Source organism: Mytilus edulis, chromosome 4 (assembly GCF_963676685.1).
Source record: "Mytilus edulis chromosome 4, xbMytEdul2.2, whole genome shotgun sequence".
Taxonomy (NCBI): domain Eukaryota; kingdom Metazoa; phylum Mollusca; class Bivalvia; order Mytilida; family Mytilidae; genus Mytilus; species Mytilus edulis.
In genome coordinates, this window is record NC_092347.1 from 31,803,183 (window position 1) to 31,829,901 (window position 26,719).

Consider the following 26,719-nt stretch of genomic DNA (forward strand, 5'->3'; position numbering starts at 1 on the left):
TTGTCGTTTGTTCATGTGGTTAATAAGTGATTCCCGTTTCTCTTTTTTATGAAGATTATACCGTTGGTATCACGTTTGAATAGTGTTACACTAGTAATTTTTTGGCCCTTTATAGCTTACAGTTCGAGACCGTATTTTGTACTATAATGGTTTTCCTTTTACAAATAGTGACTTGGATGGAGTGTTGTCTCATTGGCACTCATACCACATCTTCATATATCGAAAGCAAATTTACAGATCTAACATTGTTGGGTTGATGTTTAGACGAGTTTATATATATATATATATATATGCGCTTGCTTTGAAAATTATACAGCTGACTAAATACTACATAGCTTACCTTTTTGACATATTGTCCAATCGCTGCTATGTATGCCAACCACATTCTGTAATTTGGGATATCGACTTGTAGTTGCCAAGTATCCGTCACCCTCCATATCAGCAATAAATGGTTTTAATATTTCTATAATCTGCTTCTTTTTTATTTGTTTCTTCATCCCGCTTACAACTACAACTATATCACGGCCGGTTATTGTGAGATGACCTTTGGTGTCGGTTAATCGTCCACCATTTTCTTTTAAAATAATTTCCATCGGTTCTATAAGTTCGGGCGGGAAATTGTTTGAAGCATTTCCCATAGACTTAACCAATGGCGGAAACCAATCGGCATTGTAATACTTTTCTAGTAGTTTTGGTTTTGTGGTGAAAAGACACAGCATCCATTGGACATGCAAATCAAATATTTTCTGAGACAATTGTAAGAAAGTTTTAAATGAAGTTTCATTTGTTGTATCAATAACTTTGAGAATAGATTTGGTCAATATCTCGGCATGTTTGAATTCCAAATCAAAGTCGTTCTTACATTGTGTTTGCTGAGCAATGAGAAGAAATGTCGCAATGCTTGTTGTATACCGTTCAAATGATTTTAGTGTTCTCGCATCACAAACAGGGTACAGCGTTTTGGAATTTATTCGTACTTTATCCATTTGTTTTTTAGCATCCTCAAGTGCAAGTTTTTGCTTTTTCAAAATCTGTTCATATCTTGGATGATAACAAATAATTTCTCCACAACATGGGCATTTTGACAGTAAGTCATTTGTTACTTCTTCCATGCGAGCATCAAGATAGCTGCTTTCAAAAGAATGACCACATTGTAGCAATGTAACAATTTTGTTATCTTTACTAGTATCTTTGAAAATATATATGTCCGGTTTACAATCAGCACACTGCAGTGGACATGGTTCACCACAGTAACCAGGACACAAATGGCCACAAGACAAAGTCCTATCACAGTCATTACAACATCTTTGACGGTTGCATTCTTCAAAGCATAGTTGTGTACACTTATAATGTATACACTCCCATGGACATTTTTCCTTACACGGTTCGCACGGATCATTGCATTTTGAACGACATTTTGAATGTGGACATGCAAATACACAAGACGTTTGACACGGACTGCACTTCATACAAGCTTTACTTTGACAGGCATGACCGCATAACAATTCTTTTTCACAGTGGCTTTTGCATTCACTATGACGGGATTTTATTCGACATGAATAACATGACCCCGGACAGGGATGTCCACATGGCAATGATATTTCACACTTTTGATCACATGTTTTTTCTTTCGACTCACTGCATACGCTTTTTATAAAATGACCACATCCTAGTGTCTTGTCTACGAGTTTCTTGCATTTAGGTATTTTTGTACTTGATTTTTTCCAACATTGCAAAGTTATCGTATGTCTACAGTCGGAACGCATGTGAGCTACAGCCTCTGAACATTTAATTTCTGGTAGCGTGTTTGTTACTTTCTCCCAGCATTTTATCGTAGCTGAATGTCCGCATTTTTCCAACTTAATTTTAACCTCTACGGTACATTTTACGTCTGAAACATTTGCTGAACACACAACCATTTTCATATGTCTACATATAGGCAAAGATTTTAGGACTACCAATTTACAGGATATAGTTTCGGGGTCTGTATGGCATTCCATTTCCTGAGTATGGCCGCATGAAATAAGAACTTTCTTCACCATAGTTTTACAGGGATAAACTTTAGCGTCAGCTGAGCATGGAATACTTTGTTGATGTTGACAGCGTTCTAAAATTGTTTCGATGAGCTCTTTGCAGTCACAGGAAAATGGGAAATGACAGGATTTTAAACACTGATGATCGTTTTTGCATATTTCATTGCATTTGACGGTACATTTGATTGAATTACTTCTGTGACATTCATGTGTCTTGGAATGCTTGCATTCGAAGACAGTGGTAACATTTGCTTTACATTTAACCAGCGTGACATCTTGATGGCACGGGAGCATTATTTTATGGTGACAGTATAGAAAATCTTTTTCTACGTAGACACTGCATTTGTTTTCCGTCTGATAATTCGTATCAGAACATTTCCTTACATATTCATGACCACAATCATCTCTTTTGTCAGGAATAACAATCTCGCATGTGTGACTCCCAACATAATTAAAATCATAGCAATATCTTTCATATTCATGTTTACATGATAACCATTGTTTCGTTACAATTTCATTGCATTTATGAGTGTTCTCATACAATTTGTCATGACACTGTCTTTGATATTCGTGTCCACATGGTGTTCTGTTCATTGTTACAGTAACGTTGCACTTAGTCAACTTTTCAACTTTGGTGTCGAAACAATACCGTTTAATCACGTGGTCACAGGATGATCGTTTTTCTTTTATCAAAACCTTACAATCACTTATTACCTCATAAAAGACGTTATGACACTGACGTTCAAATTCGTGTCCACACTTTGATCGTTTCCCTGTTACGACTGTGACACACATGTGGCGTTTTGGATCAACATGACATTTCATAGTTGCAGCATGTCCACATGATAAAGTTTTTGTTACTTCAACTAGACAGATGTATTTAGAATAATCTACATGGCACTGTAGATTAGCTGTGTGTCCACATTTTAGTTCTCTGTCAACAAAAACTTTACAGATAATAGTTTCTGGATCGATGCAACATTTCATAGTTGCAGCATGTCCACATGATAAAGTTCTTGTTACTTCAAATGGACACAGGTATTTATAATAATCTACATGACACTGAAGATTAGCTGTGTGGTCACATTTTAGTTCCCGTGTCATTACTACACTACAATTACATAAATCACCAAGATGACATCGCTTACGACATTTATGTCCTTCTTCACAAGTCTGTGAACATTGCTTTTTGCACTTATATGCCTCATGTTCCTTGTCAAATGGGTGACAATCGTATCGACAAGCATGTCCACATGATAATCGAAATTCACATGGAAGAGCACAACCTCCATCTTTCACTTTTTTGAAGTCACTAGGCGACTCGGCTAGAATTCCTTCGTGAGATGGATGATTTTGGCAGTATAGAGGTAACGCTTTTCCAATCGATGGATATTTGGGACCTGTGTCGTTTTCATCACTGATTTCCTCTTCAATTTGTAGCTTTTTAATAATAGTCTGCCAATGCTGAGACTTCATGGTTAACGTAGAGCTGTTTCCTATTATGAAAAGGCCTTGTTTGGCTCTAGACAAAGCAACACAAATTCTGTTTTCCCGATTTAAAAATCCAATGTCGCCTTTGGTATTGCTGCGCACCAATGATAACAGAATGATTTCATTTTCTTCGCCTTGATAACTGTCAAGCACACAAATGTTTACTCCTTCGAATTTCGATCTAGGCATTTTTTCTTTTAAGCAGAACATCTGACCATTGTATGCTGCAATGATCGTTATATCAGATGGTTTATATCCTTGTTTTAGCAGATACAGACATAGCTCTTTGAGATATTCAGCTTCATATTCGTTTGAAAAACTTCTTCCTTCGTCCTTGAAAGCTTCCTGTTTGTTATGCGTGATGAAGAACAAACTCTTATGAACCCCTTTAATAGGCGGATACTCATATACATTTTCGTTGTCATAAAGAACATCATATATGTGGCGTACCAGTTTAGAAATTTCTGGTCTCATTCGATGTTGTCTTTGAAGGCAGTGGTAACTCAATTCGTTCTTTACCATTCTTTCAAACAAGGAAACAGATAAATTAAATCTAGTCGCAAGTTCATAAACGGCTGGTTTTGGTTCTAATTGCTTATGATCCCCTATCAAAATCAAATGTTTACATCGTGGGCTAATTGCAGTAATAATATGGGCTTCTGGTACTTCTGCTGCTTCTTCAATAATTGTGATTAAAGGTCCAACTTTATTTAACGATTCGCTGTATCGTGCTGCATTGGTTGTAGTCATGGCGATAACCGTTGTCTGTTGCATGATAAATTCGTCTAGTTCCCTACTGGCACGCATGTAGTCGTCAAATATCTCATTAAATTCCTGTTCACTGGTGCGCAGCTGTTCGTGAAGTATTTTGATGTACTGCATTAACCAATATCTATACATTTTCCAACGATCTTCCATCGAAAGTATCCAGATATTTTTTACGTTAATGACTTGGTCCTCTGACATGTTTTCGCCATAGTGCAATTCCTTTGCTGCTTTCTCTTTTTCCAACCGCAAAATTAATCTACACTTTTCCTCAAGTTTATCTGTTCTCTTTAGCTGATTTTCGTATTGCATGTCCAGATCGAGACCGATAGTATCAGCATTGAGCGAAAAACAAACATCATCAACCTCTAAGTACCGCTCGTTGAAAGCATGCTCCGACTCAGAAATCACTGTAATTAACTCTTCCTCTTTATGTTCAGTCTCCATTGCTATAAGTTGATCTTTGATTTCTTTGTCAGTTTGTTGGTTTTGATAATGCTTATTCACTTCTTTATTCCATGACTGTTCTAACACTTGTAGCCACTGTAACCAACCATCACTTTTACTGTCTCCAAACTGATTTGCATGATTTTCTGAAAGGACAAATTTTAGAATGTCGAACCATAAAACAATGTTTCTGCTTTGTAATGCCTCAATTGTTTCTCGGATCTCTTTAATTTTTCTTTTAGCCGCTGTTGCTTTTTCAAGTACACCTGCTCGGTGATTTACAAATTCCCGCTTAGCTTTTCTTCGAAAATTTTTGATCGAAAGTTCTTCAATTTTTGGATTTTTAGACCGGGCACCAAATCTAACTACTCTGGGAAAACGACAATCAAATAAATTTTCCGGCATAAAATTTACAATTCCTTCAACAAACTGATCTAATGCATGGTTTGTATAACAAACGACTAACATGTACGGTTTCGGTAATGCTTCAGGTCTTCGAAAGTTACGAGTAGGTTGTGTATCCTCCTCATCCACACCAGTGAAATCCATTTGTATCCATTTGCTACTATTATGCAGCAATGCTTTAGCAATTTGCAATCCAAGGTACGTCTTTCCAGTTCCTGGTGGACCTTGAATGAGCACAAATTCCTTCGTAAGTGCTGAAATAAACGCTTTCCTCTGCGATTCATCCATCTTAAGTACAGAAGTTGACGGCCAGTCTTCCTGAAACAACCTTACATCAGTTGAAGGTGTCTGTTTAGGTATACCAATTCTTCGATATCCATGTTGAGCATTTTCTATGCCAATACGGGAATTTTCAATCAAAGGTCTTAAATCATATACACAATCTTTTAAAATGTACGATGGCATACCAACATCTTTTTCACAATGAACAAGATATCGTTGGAAGGGGAAGGTGTCCTCCTTAATGCGCTGTAAGGCTTTTAGTACATGTTTGTAAGCTTCAAAATACGCAGATGTCGCCTCTATCATTATGCCACATTCATTTCTTGGAAGCTTGTTGTGAATTCCAGATTTAAAAACTTGTACAGTAAAGCAGCCTTTCTTTTGTAAAGTTTCTCTTTCACTGTCAGCTACAACGGCGAAGAAAATTGTGTTGAACCGATCAAAAGAAACAAGCAATAAAGCACCATAAATAAGTCTCTTTGATTTCATCCAGTTTATCTTTTTACAATGTGTCGGGTCTAGTTGTAGTTCAAAGACTTCCCCGGAATCAATAGAGGTACTTTGGTTCACTACTGACACGTTTCGATAGACGAGGCCACTTTCTAATCCAAATTTTCCGCTCCGAATTTCTCTATCTTTCTGTTTGAACTCCATAAGAGCATCTCGGAGAGGTGACACACAGTCTTCCCTGTACAACCTAAACTGTACATCTAAATAATGATCTAAACTCAAATATGTCCCGTTAACTTTGTTCCGTCTAAGAAAATTGGGAGCATATAAAACATCGATTTGTCCAGGAACGACTGACATAGTTCGGAAATCCTCTGGAGGGGTAAACTGGTCTTCAATGTCTTGCTTTTTAACATGTTTTGGCTTTGATCGTTCTTCAGCGATCTTCATTATGTCATTTTTCAATTCAAAAATAAAGTCAACCATCTTATGTTTGTCTTCGCAATCATCGCATTCGTTTACTTGTCCTTTCAAAAATTCTACCAGTCCAATAACGTGTGGAGTTGTACACAAATGAGGCATACGTATGTATAATTCCTGAAGTATTGTAATATAATCGGATAATAAACAATGAAAATCATGATCACCAGAGTTGTTACATGTTACCCCTACCAGCAATGGAATACTCCTGGTTGTAATCAGTGAAGAATCCGACAGCATATTCAACAGCTGTATGACCTCCTGTGTCCTTCTATGTGCCGTACAAGTAGAAGCCTTTGCTATAAGATGGACAAGTAAAGATAAATGATCATCTGATAATTTCGTATTATCAATCGCTCTATTAATAACGTTCATTTCCTTTAACAATATCTCTAATAACTCTTCATTTTGAAGGTTTGATTTGTATAGTTTCTCTATAAAATCTGCAGGTTGAAGTTTTCCTGGACTTTTTGAAGCCATTGTCAATGGTTTTTTTTCTGTTTGATTACCTAAAAATAAATTCAAGTAATTCTTACTAAGTCTTATTGTTACTTTTCGAAATGGTTGATTTTAAATAAATTTAAAAAAGTCATATTAAAATAAATATAAATTTCATGAAAACCCTTTCATCTATATTCAAACAATTTTAAATCATAATATGTGGACCAGCATACGGATATTGAAAAAAATATAATAATAATAATAATAATAATTTATTTTATTAAAGTGTCACATACTTGTCTACAGATTGTTTATACAGTTTATATAATATACATTGCACAATAATAAAATAAGACAAATACCCAGCCTAGAAAGGCTTATGAGACACTATATATACAAATATATATCTATTTAACAAATTCAAAATAAAAACATAATAAAATGTTAAAAATGTTTAAAATTATCCGGATATTACACATCATATCTATATGTACAGATAAATGTATACTTCAGAGAGAACAATCAGTAACAGGTTGGTAATCTAATTTCAACCAGTCACTGTGTTGTCAACCTTATATCAATCAGTCGTAGTGTTATTAATCTTATACTAATCAGTAACTGTGTTATATATATTATATCAATCAGTCGTAGTGTTATTAATCTTATACTAATCAGTAACTGTGTTATATATATTATATCAATCAGTCGTAGTGTTATTAATCTTATACTAATAAGTTCAGTGTTATATATAGTATATCAATCAGTCGTAGTGCTATTAATCTTATACTGCTCAGTAACAGTGTTATATATATGATATCAATCAGTCAGAGAATTTCCATTTAAAACCAATCAGTGACAGTTTTGTCAATCTTATACTTATAGTCACAGTGTGTCAATAGTCAATATTATACCATTCAGTAGCATGGTTGTCAATATTACAACACTGTGTCAATTTTATAGCAAACAGTCAAAGTGTTGGTATTTAAACACCAGTCAATCGGTTTTGACAATCTCATTCTTATCAGTTACAATGTTGTCAAAAATATACCATTCAGTCAAAGCGTTGTCAATCTTATTTCACCCAGTCACAGTGCTGTTAATTTTATATTTTTCATTCACAGTGTTGTCAATTTTATAACATTCAGTCACAGTGTTATCAATCTTATACTTTTCATTTACAGCGTTGTTAATCTAGTTCCACTCAGTCACAATGTTGTCAATCTCATAGATTCAAGATTCAATATTCTATTAATATAATAAACATTATTATTTATATCAATCAGTCACAGTGTTGTAATGGTATAACAATCAGTGTTAGTAAACTTTTGCTACTCAGTCACAGTGTTTTTAATCTTGTACCACTCAGTCAGTGTTGTTTATCTTATACCACTCAGTCACAGTGTTGTTTATCTTATACCACTAAGTCACAGTGTTGTCTATCTTATACCACTAAGTCAAAGTGTTGTTTATTATATACCACTTAGTCACATTGTTGTTTATCTTATACGACTAAGTCACAGTGTTGTTTATCTTATACCACTAAGTCACAGTGCTGTTTATCTTATACCACTAAGTCACAGTTGTGTCTGTTTATCTTAAACCACTAAGTCACAGTTGTGTCAGTCTTTAATATACCATTCAGTCACAGTGTTGTCAAACTTATACCTTCCATTTAGTTACAGTGTTATTTATCTTATACCTGCCAGTAACAGTGCTGTCAATATCATACCTATCATTCAGTCACAGTGTTGTTTATCGTATACCATTCAGTTACAGTGTTGTTTATCTTATACCACTAAGTCACAGTTGTGTCAGTCAATGTGTTCAACTTGTCAGTCTTATACCATTCAGTCACAGTGCTGTCAATATTATACCTTCCATTTAGTTACAGTGTTGTTGTTTTTATATCTTATACCATTCAGTCACAGTGCTGTCAGTCTTATCCACTCAGTCACAGTGTTGTCAGTCTTATACCATTCAGTCACAGTGTTGTCAGTCTTATACCATTCAGTCACAGTGCTGTCAATATTATACCTTCCATTTAGTTAAAGTGTTGTTCATCTTATACCTGTCAGTCACAGTATTGTTTATCTTATACCACTCAGTCACAGTGTTGTCAATCTTATACCATTCAGTCACAGTGCTATCAATCATATACCATTCTGTCACTTTGTTGTTTATCTTATACCACTAAGTCATAGTTTTGTCAGTCGTATACCATTCAGTCACAGTGTTGTCAATATTATACCTACCATTCAGTCACAGTGTTGTTTATTTTATACCACTTAGTCACAGTGTCGTCAATCTTATACCATTCCGTCACAGTGTTGTCAATCTTATACCATTCAGCCACAGTGTTGTCAATCTTATACCATTCAGTCACAGTGAGGTCAATCTTATACTATTCAGTCACAGTGAGGTCAATCTTATACCATTCAGTCACAGTGAGGTCAATCTTATACTATTCAGTCACATTGTTGTCAATCTTATACCATTCAGTCACAGTTTTATCAATCATATACCATTCAGTCACTTTGTTGTTCATCTTATACCACTAAGTCACAGTGTTATCAATATTGTACCATTCAGTCAGTATGGTTTATCTTATACACTAAGTCATAGTTTTGTCAGTTTTGTACCATTCAGTCACAGTGTTGTCAATATTATACCTACCATTCAGTCACAGTGTTGTTTATTTTATACCACTTAGTCACATTGTTGTTTATCTTATACGACTAAGTCACAGTGTTGTTTATCTTATACCACTAAGTCACAGTGCTGTTTATCTTATACCACTAAGTCACAGTTGTGTCTGTTTATCTTAAACCACTAAGTCACAGTTGTGTCAGTCTTTAATATACCATTCAGTCACAGTGTTGTCAAACTTATACCTTCCATTTAGTAACAGTGTTATTTATCTTATACCTGCCAGTAACAGTGCTGTCAATATCATACCTATCATTCAGTCACAGTGTTGTTTATCGTATACCATTCAGTTACAGTGTTTTTTTATCTTATACCACTAAGTCACAGTTGTGTCAGTCAATGTGTTCAACTTGTCAGTCTTATACCATTCAGTCACAGTGCTGTCAATATTATACCTTCCATTTAGTTACAGTGTTGTTTTTTTTATCTTATACCATTCAGTCACAGTGCTGTCAGTCTTATCCACTCAGTCACAGTGTTGTCAGTCTTATACCATTCAGTCACAGTGTTGTCAGTCTTATACCATTCAGTCACAGTGCTGTCAATTTATACCTTCCATTTAGTTAAAGTGTTGTTCATCTTATACCTGTCAGTCACAGTATTGTTTATCTTATACCACTCAGTCACAGTGTTGTCAATCTTATACCATTCAGTCACAGTGCTATCAATCATATACCATTCTGTCACTTTGTTGTTTATCTTATACCACTAAGTCATAGTTTTGTCAGTCGTATACCATTCAGTCACAGTGTTGTCAATATTATACCTACCATTCAGTCACAGTGTTGTTTATTTTATACCACTTAGTCACAGTGTCGTCAATCTTATACCATTCCGTCACAGTGTTGTCAATCTTATACCATTCAGCCACAGTGTTGTCAATCTTATACCATTCAGTCACAGTGAGGTCAATCTTATACTATTCAGTCACAGTGAGGTCAATCTTATACCATTCAGTCACAGTGAGGTCAATCTTATACTATTCAGTCACATTGTTGTCAATCTTATACCATTCAGTCACAGTTTTATCAATCATATACCATTCAGTCACTTTGTTGTTCATCTTATACCACTAAGTCACAGTGTTATCAATATTGTACCATTCAGTCAGTATGGTTTATCTTATACACTAAGTCATAGTTTTGTCAGTTTTGTACCATTCAGTCACAGTGTTGTCAATATTATACCTACCATTCAGTCACAGTGTTGTTTATTTTATACCACTTAGTCACATTGTTGTTTATCTTATACGACTAAGTCACAGTGTTGTTTATCTTATACCACTAAGTCACAGTGCTGTTTATCTTATACCACTAAGTCACAGTTGTGTCTGTTTATCTTAAACCACTAAGTCACAGTTGTGTCAGTCTTTAATATACCATTCAGTCACAGTGTTGTCAAACTTATACCTTCCATTTAGTAACAGTGTTATTTATCTTATACCTGCCAGTAACAGTGCTGTCAATATCATACCTATCATTCAGTCACAGTGTTGTTTATCGTATACCATTCAGTTACAGTGTTGTTTATCTTATACCACTAAGTCACAGTTGTGTCAGTCAATGTGTTCAACTTGTCAGTCTTATACCATTCAGTCACAGTGCTGTCAATATTATACCTTCCATTTAGTTACAGTGTTGTTTTTTTTTATCTTATACCATTCAGTCACAGTGCTGTCAGTCTTATCCACTCAGTCACAGTGTTGTCAGTCTTATACCATTCAGTCACAGTGTTGTCAGTCTTATACCATTCAGTCACAGTGCTGTCAATTTATACCTTCCATTTAGTTAAAGTGTTGTTCATCTTATACCTGTCAGTCACAGTATTGTTTATCTTATACCACTCAGTCACAGTGTTGTCAATCTTATACCATTCAGTCACAGTGCTATCAATCATATACCATTCTGTCACTTTGTTGTTTATCTTATACCACTAAGTCATAGTTTTGTCAGTCGTATACCATTCAGTCACAGTGTTGTCAATATTATACCTACCATTCAGTCACAGTGTTGTTTATTTTATACCACTTAGTCACAGTGTCGTCAATCTTATACCATTCCGTCACAGTGTTGTCAATCTTATACCATTCAGCCACAGTGTTGTCAATCTTATACCATTCAGTCACAGTGAGGTCAATCTTATACTATTCAGTCACAGTGAGGTCAATCTTATACCATTCAGTCACAGTGAGGTCAATCTTATACTATTCAGTCACATTGTTGTCAATCTTATACCATTCAGTCACAGTTTTATCAATCATATACCATTCAGTCACTTTGTTGTTCATCTTATACCACTAAGTCACAGTGTTATCAATATTGTACCATTCAGTCAGTATGGTTTATCTTATACACTAAGTCATAGTTTTGTCAGTTTTGTACCATTCAGTCACAGTGTTGTCAATATTATACCTACCATTCAGTCACAGTGTTGTTTATTGTATACCAGTTAGTCACAGTGTTGTCGATTTCATACCTACCATTCAGTTACAGTGTTGAGTATCTCATACCATATAGCCACAGTGTTGTCAATCTTATACCATTCAGTCACAGTGTTGTCAATATTATACCTACCATTCAGTCACAGTGTTGTTTATTTTATACCAGTTAGTCACAGTGTTGTCGATTTCATACCTACCATTCAGTTACAGTGTTGAGTATCTCATACCATATAGCCACAGTGTTGTCAATCTTATACCATTCAGTCACAGAGTTGTCGATCATATACCATTCAGTCAGTGGTTTCAATCTTATACCATTTAGTCACAGTGGTGTCAACTTTATACCATTCAGTCAGAGTGTTGTAAAACTTATATCATTCAGTCACAGTGTTGTCAGTCTTATACCATTTAGTCACAGGGCTGGCAATATTATGCCTACCATTTAGTCAAAGAGGTGTTTATCTTATACCACTCAGTCAGTGTTGTTAATCTTATACCATTCAGTCACAGTGTTGTCAATCTTAAACAACTTAGTCACAGTGTTGTCAATCTCAAACCATTCAGTCACAGTGTTGTCAATCATAAACGATTCAGTCACAGTGTTGTCCATCTTTAACAACTTAGTCACAGTGTTGTCAATCTTAAACAACTTAGTCACATGGTTGTCAATCTCAAACCATTCAGTCACAGTGTTGTTAATCAAATACCATTCAGTCACAGTGTTGTCCATCTTATGCCATTTAGTCACAGAGTTATAAATCTTATACCATTTACTTACCGCGCTGTCAACATTCTTATTCCACTCAGTCAAAGAGGCGTCAATCTTATACCATTTAGTCTGTGGTGTCAAACTTATACCATTCAGTCACAGTGTTGTCAATATTTTACCATTCAGTCACAGAGCTGTCAATATTAAACCATTCAGTCAGTGTTATAATTCTTATACCATTCAGTCACAGCGCTATCAATCTTATACCATTCAGTCACATTGTTGTCAAACACCGCGCTGTCAATCTTATACCATTCAGTGACAGTGTTGGCAAGCTTGTACCACTCAGTCACAGTGTTGGCAATCGTATACCACTCAGTCACAGTGTTGTCAGTTTTATACCATTCAGTCATTGTTGTCAATATGATACCACTCAGTCACAGAGTTGTCAATATGATACCACTCAGTCAGTGTTGTCAATATGATACCACTCAGTCACAGAGTTGTCAATATGATACCACTCAGTCAGTGTTGGCAATATGATACCACTCAGTCACAGTGTTGTCAATATGAAACCATACAGTCAGAGTTGGCAATATGATACCATTCAGTCAGTGTTGTCAATATGATACCACTCAGTCAGTGTTTGCAATATTGTATCACTCAGTCAGTGTTGTCAATATGATACCACTCAGTCAGTGTTGTCAATATGATACCACTCAGTCACAGTGTTGTCAATATGATACCATTCAGTCACAGTGTGGTCAGTCTCATTCCACTTAGTCAAAGTGTTGTCAGTATGATACCACTCAGTCAGTGTTGGCAATCTTGTATCACTCAGTCACAGAGTTTTCAATATGATACCTGTCAGTCACAGTGTTGTTATAGGTTTCATAACGAGTGAGAATTAGATATCGCTTGATATCAACTCGAGTTATTTAATTTCAATATAATAATAAACGAGCCTGTGGCGAGTTTGTTATTACTATTTAAATTAAATAAAGAGAGTTGATATCAAACGATATCTAATTCTCCCGAGTTGTGAAACCTATTTCTCTTATGGTAAACATGCTTTTTGTGCTTAATAAAAAAAATCCGCGAAACGTCGACCCAGTCGCTTGAACATAACTGCATTGTGACGTCATATGTCCTGTTCGTCGTCAATCTTCAACATAAGAGTTTTTTAAACATTTTGTACGCTTCAGAATGTAATAATATTTGAATAAGAATATATAATAAGGTGAAAAGTGTGCGTATTTTCTATATTATTGAAGAAATCGCTTATCTCCGTTGCAATGGAGGAAATGTACATCATTGTGACCTTTAACTGACCTAAAGAATAGCCAATAAAAATGCCGCAATATCGTTTCAGGAGGTTTCGTTGGCCAATCAAATTAACGCATTTTTCGTATCACTTTTTCGTATCACACTCCGGACAGTGTGATACGAGAATTATCTATTCATGCGAGAAATAGATAACAGGCCCCAACCATAAGAGAATTTATCTTATTCCACTCAGTCACAGTGTTGGCAATATGATACCACTCAGTCAGTGTTGGCAATCTTGTATCACTCAGTCACAGTATTGTCAATATGATACCACTCAGTCACAGAGTTGTCAATATGATACCACTCAGTCACAGAGTTGTCAATATGATACCACTCAGTCAGTGTTGTCAATATGATACCACTCAGTCACAGTGTTGTCAATATGATACCACTCAGTCACAGAGTTGTCAATATGATACCACTCAGTCACAGAGTTGTCAATATGATACCACTCAGTCAGAGTTGTCAATATGATACCACTCAGTCACAGAGTTGTCAATATGATACCACTCAGTCAGAGTTGTCAATATGATACCACTCAGTCACAGAGTTGTCAATATGATACCACTCAGTCAGAGTTGTCAATATGATACCACTCAGTCACAGAGTTGTCAATATGATACCACTCAGTCAGAGTTGTCAATATGATACCACTCAGTCACAGAGTTGTCAATATGATACCACTCAGTCAGAGTTGTCAATATGATACCACTCAGTCACAGAGTTGTCAATATGATACCACTCAGTCACAGAGTTGTCAATATGATACCACTCAGTCACAGAGTTGTCAATATGATACCACTCAGTCACAGAGTTGTCAATATGATACCACTCAGTCAGAGCTGTCAATATGATACCACTTATACCTGTCAGTCACAGTGTTGTCAATATGATATCACTCAGTCACAGAGTTGTCAATATGATACCACTCAGTCACAGAGTTGTCAATATGATACCACTCAGTCACAGAGTTGTCAATATGATACCACTCAGTCACAGAGTTGTCAATATGATACCCCTCAGTCACAGAGTTGTCAATATGATACCACTCAGTCACAGAATTGTCAATATGATACCACTCAGTCAGAGTTGTCAATATGATACCACTCAGTCAGAGTTGTCAATATGATACCACTCAGTCACAGAGTTGTCAGCTTGATACCACTCAGTCACAGAGTTGTCAATATGATACCACTCAGTCACAGAGTTGTCAATATGATACCACTCAGTCACAGAGTTGTCAATATGATACCACTCAGTCACAGAGTTGTCAATATGATACCACTCAGTCACAGAGTTGTCAATATGATACCACTCAGTCAGAGTTGTCAATATGATACCACTCAGTCAGAGTTGTCAATATGATACCACTCAGTCACAGAGTTGTCAATATGATACCACTCAGTCAGAGTTGTCAATATGATACCACTCAGTCACAGAGTTGTCAATATGATACCACTCAGTCAGAGTTGTCAATATGATACCACTCAGTCACAGAGTTGTCAATATGATACCACTCAGTCAGAGTTGTCAATATGATACCAATCAGTCAGAGTTGTCAATATGATACCACTCAGTCACAGAGTTGTCAATATGATACCACTCAGTCAGAGTTGTCAATATGATACCACTCAGTCACAGAGTTGTCAATATGATACCACTCAGTCAGAGTTGGCAATCTTGTATCACTCAGTCACAGAGTTTTCAATATGATACCTGTCAGTCACAGTGTTGTTATAGGTTTCATAACGAGTGAGAATTAGATATCGCTTGATATCAACTCGAGTTATTTAATTTCAATATAATAATAAACGAGCCTGTGGCGAGTTTGTTATTACTATTTAAATTAAATAAAGAGAGTTGATATCAAACGATATCTAATTCTCCCGAGTTGTGAAACCTATTTCTCTTATGGTAAACATGCTTTTTGTGCTTAATAAAAAAAATCCGCGAAACGTCGACCCAGTCGCTTGAACATAACTGCATTGTGACGTCATATGTCCTGTTCGTCGTCAATCTTCAACATAAGAGTTTTTTAAACATTTTGTACGCTTCAGAATGTAATAATATTTGAATAAGAATATATAATAAGGTGAAAAGTGTGCGTATTTTCTATATTATTGAAGAAATCGCTCATCTCCGTTGCAATGGAGGAAATGTACATGTCAATATGATACCACTCAGTCACAGAGTTGTCAATATGATACCACTCAGTCAGAGTTGTCAATATGATACCACTTATACCTGTCAGTCACAGTGTTGTCAATATGATATCACTCAGTCACAGAGTTGTCAATATGATACCACTCAGTCACAGAGTTGTCAATATGATACCACTCAGTCACAGAGTTGTCAATATGATACCACTCAGTCACAGAGTTGTCAATATGATACCCCTCAGTCACAGAGTTGTCAATATGATACCACTCAGTCACAGAATTGTCAATATGATACCACTCAGTCAGAGTTGTCAATATGATACCACTCAGTCAGAGTTGTCAATATGATACCACTCAGTCACAGAGTTGTCAGCTTGATACCACTCAGTCACAGAGTTGTCAATATGATACCACTCAGTCACAGAGTTGTCAATATGATACCACTCAGTCACAGAGTTGTCAATTTGATACCACTCAGTCAGAGTTGTCAATATGATACCACTCAGTCAGAGTTGTCAATATGATACCACTCAGTCACAGAGTTGTCAATATGATACCACTCAGTCAGAGTTGTCAATATGATACCACTCAGTCACAGAGTTGTCAATATGATACCACTCAGTCAGAGTTGTCAATATGATACCACTCAGTCACAGAGTTGTCAATATGATACCACTCAGTCAGAGTTGTCAATATGATACCACTCAGTCACAGAGTTGTCAATATGATACCACTCAGTCAGAGTTGTCAATATGATACCACTCAGTCAGAGTTGTCAATATGATACCACTCAGTCACAGTGTTGTCAATATGATACCACTCAGTCAGAGTTGTCAATATGATACCACTTATACCTGTCAGTCACAGTGTTGTTTAAAATAATCCATCTCAGTCACAGTGTTGGCAATATGATACCAATCAGTCAGAGTTGTCAATATGATACCGCTCAGTCACAGAGTTGTCAATATGATACCACTCAGTCACAGAGTTGTCAATATGATACCACTCAGTCAGAGTTGTCAATATGATACCACTCAGTCACAGAGTTGTCAATATGATACCACTCAGTCACAGAGTTGTCAATATGATACCACTCAGTCAGAGTTGTCAATATGATACCACTCAGTCACAGAGTTGTCAATATGATACCACTCAGTCACAGAGTTGTCAATATGATACCACTCAGTCAGAGTTGTCAATATGATACCACTCAGTCAGAGTTGTCAATATGATACCACTCAGTCAGAGTTGTCAATATGATACCACTCAGTCACAGAGTTGTCAATATGATACCACTCAGTCACAGAGTTGTTAATATGATACCACTCAGTCAGAGTTGTCAATATACCACTTATACCTGTCAGTCACAGTGTTGTCAATATGATACCACTCAGTCACAGAGTTGTCAATATGATACCACTCAGTCACAGAGTTGTCAATATGATACCACTCAGTCACAGAGTTGTCAATATGATACCACTCAGTCACAGAGTTGTCAATATGATACCACTCAGTCACAGAGTTGTCAATATGATACCACTCAGTCAGAGTTGTCAATATGATACCACTTATACCTGTCAGTCACAGTGTTGTCAATATGATACCACTCAGTCACAGAGTTGTCAATATGATACCACTCAGTCACAGAGTTGTCAATATGATACCACTCAGTCACAGAGTTGTCAATATGATACCACTCAGTCACAGAGTTGTCAATATGATACCCCTCAGTCACAGAGTTGTCAATATGATACCACTCAGTCACAGAGTTGTCAATATGATACCACTCAGTCAGAGTTGTCAATATGATACCACTCAGTCAGAGTTGTCAATATGATACCACTCAGTCACAGAGTTGTCAATATGATACCACTCAGTCACAGAGTTGTCAATATGATACCACTCAGTCACAGAGTTGTCAATATGATACCACTCAGTCACAGAGTTGTCAATATGATACCACTCAGTCACAGAGTTGTCAATATGATACCACTCAGTCAGAGTTGTCAATATGATACCACTCAGTCAGAGTTGTCAATATGATACCACTCAGTCACAGAGTTGTCAATATGATACCACTCAGTCAGAGTTGTCAATATGATACCACTCAGTCACAGAGTTGTCAATATGATACCACTCAGTCAGAGTTGTCAATATGATACCACTCAGTCAGAGTTGTCAATATGATACCACTCAGTCAGAGTTGTCAATATGATACCACTCAGTCAGAGTCGTCAATATGATACCACTTATACCTGTCAGTCACAGTGTTGTTTATAATATTCCACTCAGTCACAGTGTTGGCAATATGATACCACTCAGTCACAGAGTTGTCAATATGATACCACTCAGTCACAGAGTTGTCAATATGATACCACTCAGTCACAGAGTTGTCAATATGATACCACTCAGTCAGAGTTGTCAATATGATACCACTCAGTCACAGTGTTGTCAATATGATACCACTCAGTCAGAGTTGTCAATATGATACCACTTATACCTGTCAGTCACAGTGTTGTTTAAAATATTCCACTCAGTCACAGTGTTGGCAATATGATACCAATCAGTAAAAGTTGTCAATATGATACCACTCAGTCACAGAGTTGTCAATATGATACCACTCAGTCACAGAATTGTCAATATGATACCACTCAGTCAGAGTTGTCAATATGATACCACTCAGTCAGAGTTGTCAATATGATACCACTCAGTCAGAGTTGTCAATATGATACCACTCAGTCACAGAGTTGTCAATATGATACCACTCAGTCACAGAGTTGTCAATATGATACCACTCAGTCAGAGTTGTCAATATGATACCACTTATACCTGTCAGTCACAGTGTTGTCAATATGATACCACTCAGTCACAGAGTTGTCAATATGATACCACTCAGTCACAGAGTTGTCAATATGATACCACTCAGTCACAGAGTTGTCAATATGATACCACTCAGTCACAGAGTTGTCAATATGATACCACTCAGTCACAGAGTTGTCAATATGATACTGTGAGCCAAAATTTGTTCCTGTGAAAAAAGTTCCAGTGGAACTATTATCACAGGAAATATGTTCTGGGAGAACTTTTTTCATAGATAATTTCAATATAATTTGTTCCATCTCTATGAAATAAGTTCCACACTTTACCTGGTGAAATAAGTACCAGGTTGGTGAAATTTGTTCCTTGCCTAGTGAAATAGGTTCCAGGTTTATGAGATTTGTTCCTTATCTGGTGAAATAAGTTCTGGGTTTGTGAAATTTGTTCCTCACCTGGTAAAATAAGTTCCTAGTCTGTGAAATATGTTCCACTGGTTAAACAGGTTATGTTATATACTGAACATTTGTCATCAATGAGTTTAAAGTTATCATTCAAGTTCATTATAAAAATAAGTATATTATATTGATAATATAATACTGAAATGAAAAATGTAAATCATCCAATAGGAATCTTGTGGACTATAGCAAATGTTTAATTATAAACGTAAAAAATATCAAAATGACAGTCCCACTTTGAGCCAGAAAAGAGTAGGATAAGAAAAATCTTTCAGAAAAAATTAAAGTCAAAGATGAACATGAACATATGAACTAATTTGAAAAGGACAAAATAACTGATTAATGATTCCAAAAGACATGAAGAAACAAAAGACACACTCTTTTGAAACTGTTCCATGACAAGTACATGTATGACTAGAAACAGGGCCATGACAGTTAACAGGAACCAAGGAGGAATACCACATAAAACATAGATACAAATTATGATAAATTACCATCGCTTTATCCTGTAGAACTTTACAGTCATGTCTACAATAATTGCACATGTATCCCATGCCAGCACACTCAGTACAGCATTTAGCATGTTTAGCTTGCTTTATAATTTAAGTGTAACAAGAAAATGTTTCGCTGTGCAATATGTTGCAAAGGTACTTATTTCAGTGAAAATAGGTTTGAGAAGAACTTATTCATTGATTTCTTTGAAATATGTACATATTGGTCTTAAACTAATATCACAGGAACTTATTTAAAACTTTTAATATTAACTGGAACAAAATTCATGGAGCTATGATATTTGTTCCGGAACTTATTTCATATTTGGTCAAAAAATTAGTTCCGGAACAAATTTTACAGTGCTGGAACATATTTTCTGTGATATAAGTTCCGGCGGAACATATTTCCTATGAAATTAGTTCCAGTGGAACAAATGTCACGCCGGAACATATTTTTTGTTACAATACCACTCAGTCAGAGTTGTCAATATGATACCACTTATACCTGTCAGTCACAGTGTTGTCAATATGATACCACTCAGTCACAGAGTTGTCAATATGATACCACTCAGTCACAGAGTTGTCAATATGATACCCCTCAGTCACAGAGTTGTCAATATGATACCACTCAGTCACAGAGTTGTCAATATGATACCCCTCAGTCACAGAGTTGTCAATATGATACCACTCAGTCACAGAGTTGTCAATATGATACCACTCAGTCACAGAGTTGTCAATATGATACCACTCAGTCAGAGTTGTCAATATGATACCACTCAGTCAGAGTTGTCAATATGATACCACTCAGTCAGAGTTGTCAATATGATACCACTTATACCTGTCAGTCAAAGTGTTGTTTAAAATATTCCACTCAGTCACAGTGTTGGCAATATGATACCAATCAGTCAAAGTTGTCAATATGATACCACTCAGTCACAGAGTTGTCAATATGATACCACTCAGTCACAGAGTTGTCAATATGATACCACTCAGTCAGAGTTGTCAATATGATACCACTCAGTCAGAGTTGTCAATATGATACCACTCAGTCAGAGTTGTCAATATGATACCACTCAGTCACAGAGTTGTCAATATGATACCACTCAGTCACAGAGTTGTCAATATGATACCACTCAGTCAGAGTTGTCAATATGATACCACTTATACCTGTCAGTCACAGTGTTGTCAATATGATACCACTCAGTCACAGAGTTGTCAATATGATACCACTCAGTCACAGAGTTGTCAATATAATACCACTCAGTCACAGAGTTGTCAATATGATACCACTCAGTCACAGAGTTGTCAATATGATACCACTCAGTCACAGAGTTGTCAATATGATACCACTCAGTCAGAGTTGTCAATATGATACCACTTATACCTGTCAGTCACAGTGTTGTCAATATGATACCACTCAGTCACAGAGTTGTCAATATGATACCACTCAGTCACAGAGTTGTCAATATGATACCACTCAGTCACAGAGTTGTCAATATGATACCACTCAGTCACAGAGATGTCAATATGATACCCCTCAGTCACAGAGTTGTCAATATGATACCACTCAGTCACAGAGTTGTCAATATGATACCACTCAGTCAGAGTTGTCAATATGATACCACTCAGTCAGAGTTGTCAATATGATACCACTCAGTCACAGAGTTGTCAATATGATACCACTCAGTCACAGAGTTGTCAATATGATACCACTCAGTCACAGAGTTGTCAATATGATACCACTCAGTCACAGAGTTGTCAATATGATACCACTCAGTCAGAGTTGTCAATATGATACCACTCAGTCAGAGTTGTCAATATGATACCACTCAGTCACAGAGTTGTCAATATGATACCACTCAGTCAGAGTTGTCAATATGATACCACTCAGTCACAGAGTTGTCAATACGATACCACTCAGTCAGAGTTGTCAATATGATACCACTCAGTCAGAGTTGTCAATATGATACCACTCAGTCAGAGTTGTCAATATGATACCACTCAGTCAGAGTTGTCAATATGATACCACTTATACCTGTCAGTCACAGTGTTGTTTATAATATTCCACTCAGTCACAGTGTTGGCAATATGATACCACTCAGTCACAGAGTTGTCAATATGATACCACTCAGTCACAGAGTTGTCAATATGATACCACTCAGTCACAGAGTTGTCAATATGATACCACTCAGTCAGAGTTGTCAATATGATACCACTCAGTCACAGTGTTGTCAATATGATACCACTCAGTCAGAGTTGTCAATATGATACCACTTATACCTGTCAGTCACAGTGTTGTTTAAAATATTCCACTCAGTCACAGTGTTGGCAATATGATACCAATCAGTCAAAGTTGTCAATATGATACCACTCAGTCACAGAGTTGTCAATATGATACCACTCAGTCACAGAGTTGTCAATATGATACCACTCAGTCAGAGTTGTCAATATGATACCACTCAGTCACAGAGTTGTCAATATGATACCACTCAGTCACAGAGTTGTCAATATGATACCACTCAGTCAGAGTTGTCAATATGATACCACTCAGTCACAGAGTTGTCAATATGATACCACTCAGTCACAGAGTTGTCAATATGATACCACTCAGTCAGAGTTGTCAATATGATACCACTCAGTCAGAGTTGTCAATATGATACCACTCAGTCAGAGTTGTCAATATGATACCACTCAGTCACAGAGTTGTCAATATGATACCACTCAGTCACAGAGTTGTCAATATGATACCACTCAGTCAGAGTTGTCAATATGATACCACTTATACCTGTCAGTCACAGTGTTGTCAATATGATACCACTCAGTCACAGAGTTGTCAATATGATACCACTCAGTCACAGAGTTGTCAATATGATACCACTCAGTCACAGAGTTGTCAATATGATACCACTCAGTCACAGAGTTGTCAATATGATACCACTCAGTCAGAGTTGTCAATATGATACCACTCAGTCAGAGTTGTCAATATGATACCACTCAGTCACAGAGTTGTCAATATGATACCACTCAGTCAGAGTTGTCAATATGATACCACTCAGTCACAGAGTTGTCAATATGATACCACTCAGTCAGAGTTGTCAATATGATACCACTCAGTCAGAGTTGTCAATATGATACCACTTATACCTGTCAGTCACAGTGTTGTTTATAATATTCCACTCAGTCACAGTGTTGGCAATATGATACCACTCAGTCAGAGTTGTCAATATGATACCACTCAGTCACAGAGTTGTCAATATGATACCACTCAGTCAGAGTTGTCAATATGATACCACTTATACCTGTCAGTCACAGTGTTGTTTATAATATTCCACTCAGTCACAGTGTTGGCAATATGATACCACTCAGTCAGAGTTGTCAATATGATACCACTCAGTCAGAGTTGTCAATATGATACCACTCAGTCAGAGTTGTCAATATGATACCACTCAGTCAGAGTTGTCAATATGATACCACTCAGTCAGAGTTGTCAATATGATACCACTCAGTCAGAGTTGTCAATATGATACCACTTATACCTGTCAGTCACAGTGTTGTTTATAATATTCCACTCAGTCACAGTGTTGGCAATATGATACCACTCAGTCAGAGTTGTCAATATGATACCACTCAGTCACAGAGTTGTCAATATGATACCACTCAGTCACAGAGTTGTCAATATGATACCACTCAGTCAGAGTTGTCAATATGATACCACTCAGTCAGAGTTGTCAATATGATACCACTCAGTCACAGAGTTGTCAATATGATACCACTCAGTCAGAGTTGTCAATATGATACCACTCAGTCACAGAGTTGTCAATATGATACCACTCAGTCACAGAGTTGTCAATATGATACCACTCAGTCAGAGTTGTCAATATGATACCACTCAGTCAGAGTTGTCAATATGATACCACTCAGTCAGAGTTGTCAATATGATACCACTTATACCTGTCAGTCACAGTGTTGTTTATAATATTCCACTCAGTCACAGTGTTGGCAATATGATACCACTCAGTCAGAGTTGTCAATATGATACCACTCAGTCACAGAGTTGTCAATATGATACCACTCAGTCAGAGTTGTCAATATGATACCACTCAGTCAGTGTTGGCAATATGATACCACTCAGTCAGTGTTGGCAATATGATAAAACTGAGTCACAGTGTTTGCAAAATGATACCATTTAGTCAAAGTGTTGTCAAATTATGATTTGTATTCATATAACCTTAATTCATCATTAGAATACAATGGACAATAGCAGACAATCAAGAATAAAAGAGTCTAACATACTTTTAACAAGGCTAGTAGTGGGATTTGTCAAGTTTATTGTAAATTGGGTGTATATTTTTTTTTTATAATTTCTTTCTGTCATTGGAGCTCAAACGTAATACATGATATCAAAATTAAAAAGCAAAGGAATACAGTTATTTTGTGGTGATATATTCTTAGAAATTAAACAAATTTTACATCTTTTTGTCCTTTAAAAAAGTAATAGCATTAAAATGACACTGCATGTTTACTGTACGTGCACGGTTTTTTTTTGGTTTGCAAAATTAAAATAAAATTTGGGTACCATTTTTTACTTTCCATTGGCAAACCGTATAAAAGTCGTGGTTTCGAGGGATATGAGCTCTTTCCATACTATATATAGTATTCGTCTGTGATGTATTATATCATTGCATTTCGTGTGATCATGGTGATGTCACATCACATGAAATGCAATGATATAATACATCACAGACGAATACTATATGGTATGGAAAGAGCTCATGAACCCTTAAATTGAGCAAAACATGGTAACATATTTATCCAACAATTTTTAAATTGAATTGTTTCATACGTATCAGCCTACTCTGTCATAGATCCTGCAGAATATATTGGCATAGGCTTTGCTCATTGTTGAAGGCCGTACGGTGACATATAGTTGTTAATGTCTGTGTCATTTTATGTCACATTATATTACTTGTCATACTTCGTTATCAAAGTAAAGCTATACTAAAGCTATACTAAATCATTATCATCACCCAAGATTTTGAGTGCACTGGTTCCACAAACGATTAATTGAGTATTTTCATAATACATGCACATTTATTTACTGATCTTTACTGTTATGTTAAATTTATGTGTGTATTGAAATAGACAGGCTGTAAAAGTATATAAATAAACAGTCATACCAATGCTGAGTCATATTAGTTAACTAGGAGGTAACCATGATAATGTTATAAGCAGTTAATCAAAACAGAAAGTACATGTCTTTAATTTTTATAATGAGCAGGGTATAATATCATCAATAAAGTTTTAAACTTAAACTATTTTAGATCCCAATAAAGATATTTTGTCTAATGTTCATGTGTTGTAAAAAAACCTTGTGTCTTTTCTAAGTTGTGATGTTATACTACTGTTTTAGAAAAGGGCGAAGGTTTGGTACCATTTAAACGTTTAATCCCACTGCAGTTGTTTTCACGTGTCCCAAGTCAGAAATCTGATGTTCAGTGGTTGTCGTCTGTTTATGCGGTTTATAATTGTTTTTTGTTTCTCGTTTTTTTTTATATAGATTAGACCGTTGGTTTTCCCGTTTGAATGGTTTTAAACTAGTAATTTTGGAGCCCTTTATCGCTTGCTGTTTGGTGTGAGACTAGGCTCCGTGTTGAAGGCCGTACATTGACCTATAATGGGGGTCTCATTGGGGGGTTCCGATCCCGGATCCCGCTTACTGTTTTGTCAGATTCCCGTATCCCGCTTACACTATGTACGTAAGCAATTCTCATTTTTTTGTCATTTCCCGGGTCCCGCAAGACCTCATTTCCCGTTTTCACGCCACAATAATTTGACTTTCACGTGTCACGCTTACAAAAAATCGGCAATCCCGCGTCACGCTTAGACCCCAATGAGACCCACTATAATGGTTTACATTTATAAATTGTGATTTGGACGGAGAGTTGCCTCATTGGAACTCATACCACATCTTCCTGTATCTATATTCATTAATTCCTACCTTACAATGAATTCTTTCCAGTTAGTCCTTTAACAGTTTAAACACAATTATTCCACGATAAATTAAATATTGTAAGGAAGTAGTTTTCTTACCAGGATGTAGTTTTTCTGTCCACTTTAAAAATCTTTATATTGATACACGTACGCACACTGCACACGATACACTTTGTGTGACTAGTAATCTAGATAACATATCTTTCAAAACAGAAAGTGAAAGTAGATGATTTCATAATTTTCAGAAAACATTAGGTCATCATATATTATACAATCATGCAACTGGTGCATGGCTTTTGTTTTTAGTTTTTATAATGTCAGCCGCTGTGTACAAGTTACTGTTCAGTCGGAAAGCAAGCCCTTAGAAACGACCGTTGTTGCTACTTTCTTAAGACAACAATGGAACTGATATTAAAACCCGCCATTCTAAAATTGCGTTAATTTCGCGGACTTTTTTTTTGGCGCCAATTTAGAAGTTTATCCTTTTTTCAGTTTCCTACTTGCCATTAGGGTCTGAAATAGATTATTTCGATTTGTTAAGCATGGATTTTTTATCAAAAGGGAAAAAAATTCTCAAACATGTCAAATTGGCCGTCTTTTAACGATCCCGTAATGCCGTTGATCGTCGTTTAAAATTATTTTCTTCTATTTTTCACAGATTAACAAAGACTATAACGTTATGTACTATTCAAACAATTAATAATACGTATTTCAAAATAAAAAAAAACATCCAGTATAACGTTCTATCAACCCTTGGGAAACCCCGTTTGAACTAAATTCCAAAAGAAAGACATTTTTTGACATTGTAGTTTTTCGGTCTTACACATC

The 26,719-nt window shown here is 36.2% G+C and overlaps 1 protein-coding gene across 2 annotated transcripts in view; it reads right to left on the minus strand.

The window, feature by feature from the left end:
- The window catches only part of LOC139519450 (NFX1-type zinc finger-containing protein 1-like), a 32,974-nt gene extending 6,873 nt beyond the window's left edge, over positions 1-26,101 (minus strand). Inside the window, exons 1-2 of one of the 2 annotated variants that reach the window (XM_071311552.1) lie at positions 25,991-26,101; positions 341-6,862 (exon numbers count right to left, since the gene is read on the minus strand). In XM_071311552.1, coding sequence (XP_071167653.1) covers positions 341-6,833 — 6,493 coding nt within the window. In that variant the 5' untranslated portion in view covers positions 6,834-6,862; positions 25,991-26,101. Of the gene's footprint in view, positions 1-340; positions 6,863-25,898 lie in introns of both variants that reach the window. The other variant, XM_071311553.1, reaches the window with a different exon arrangement.
- Positions 26,102-26,719: the final 618 nt, after the last annotated feature.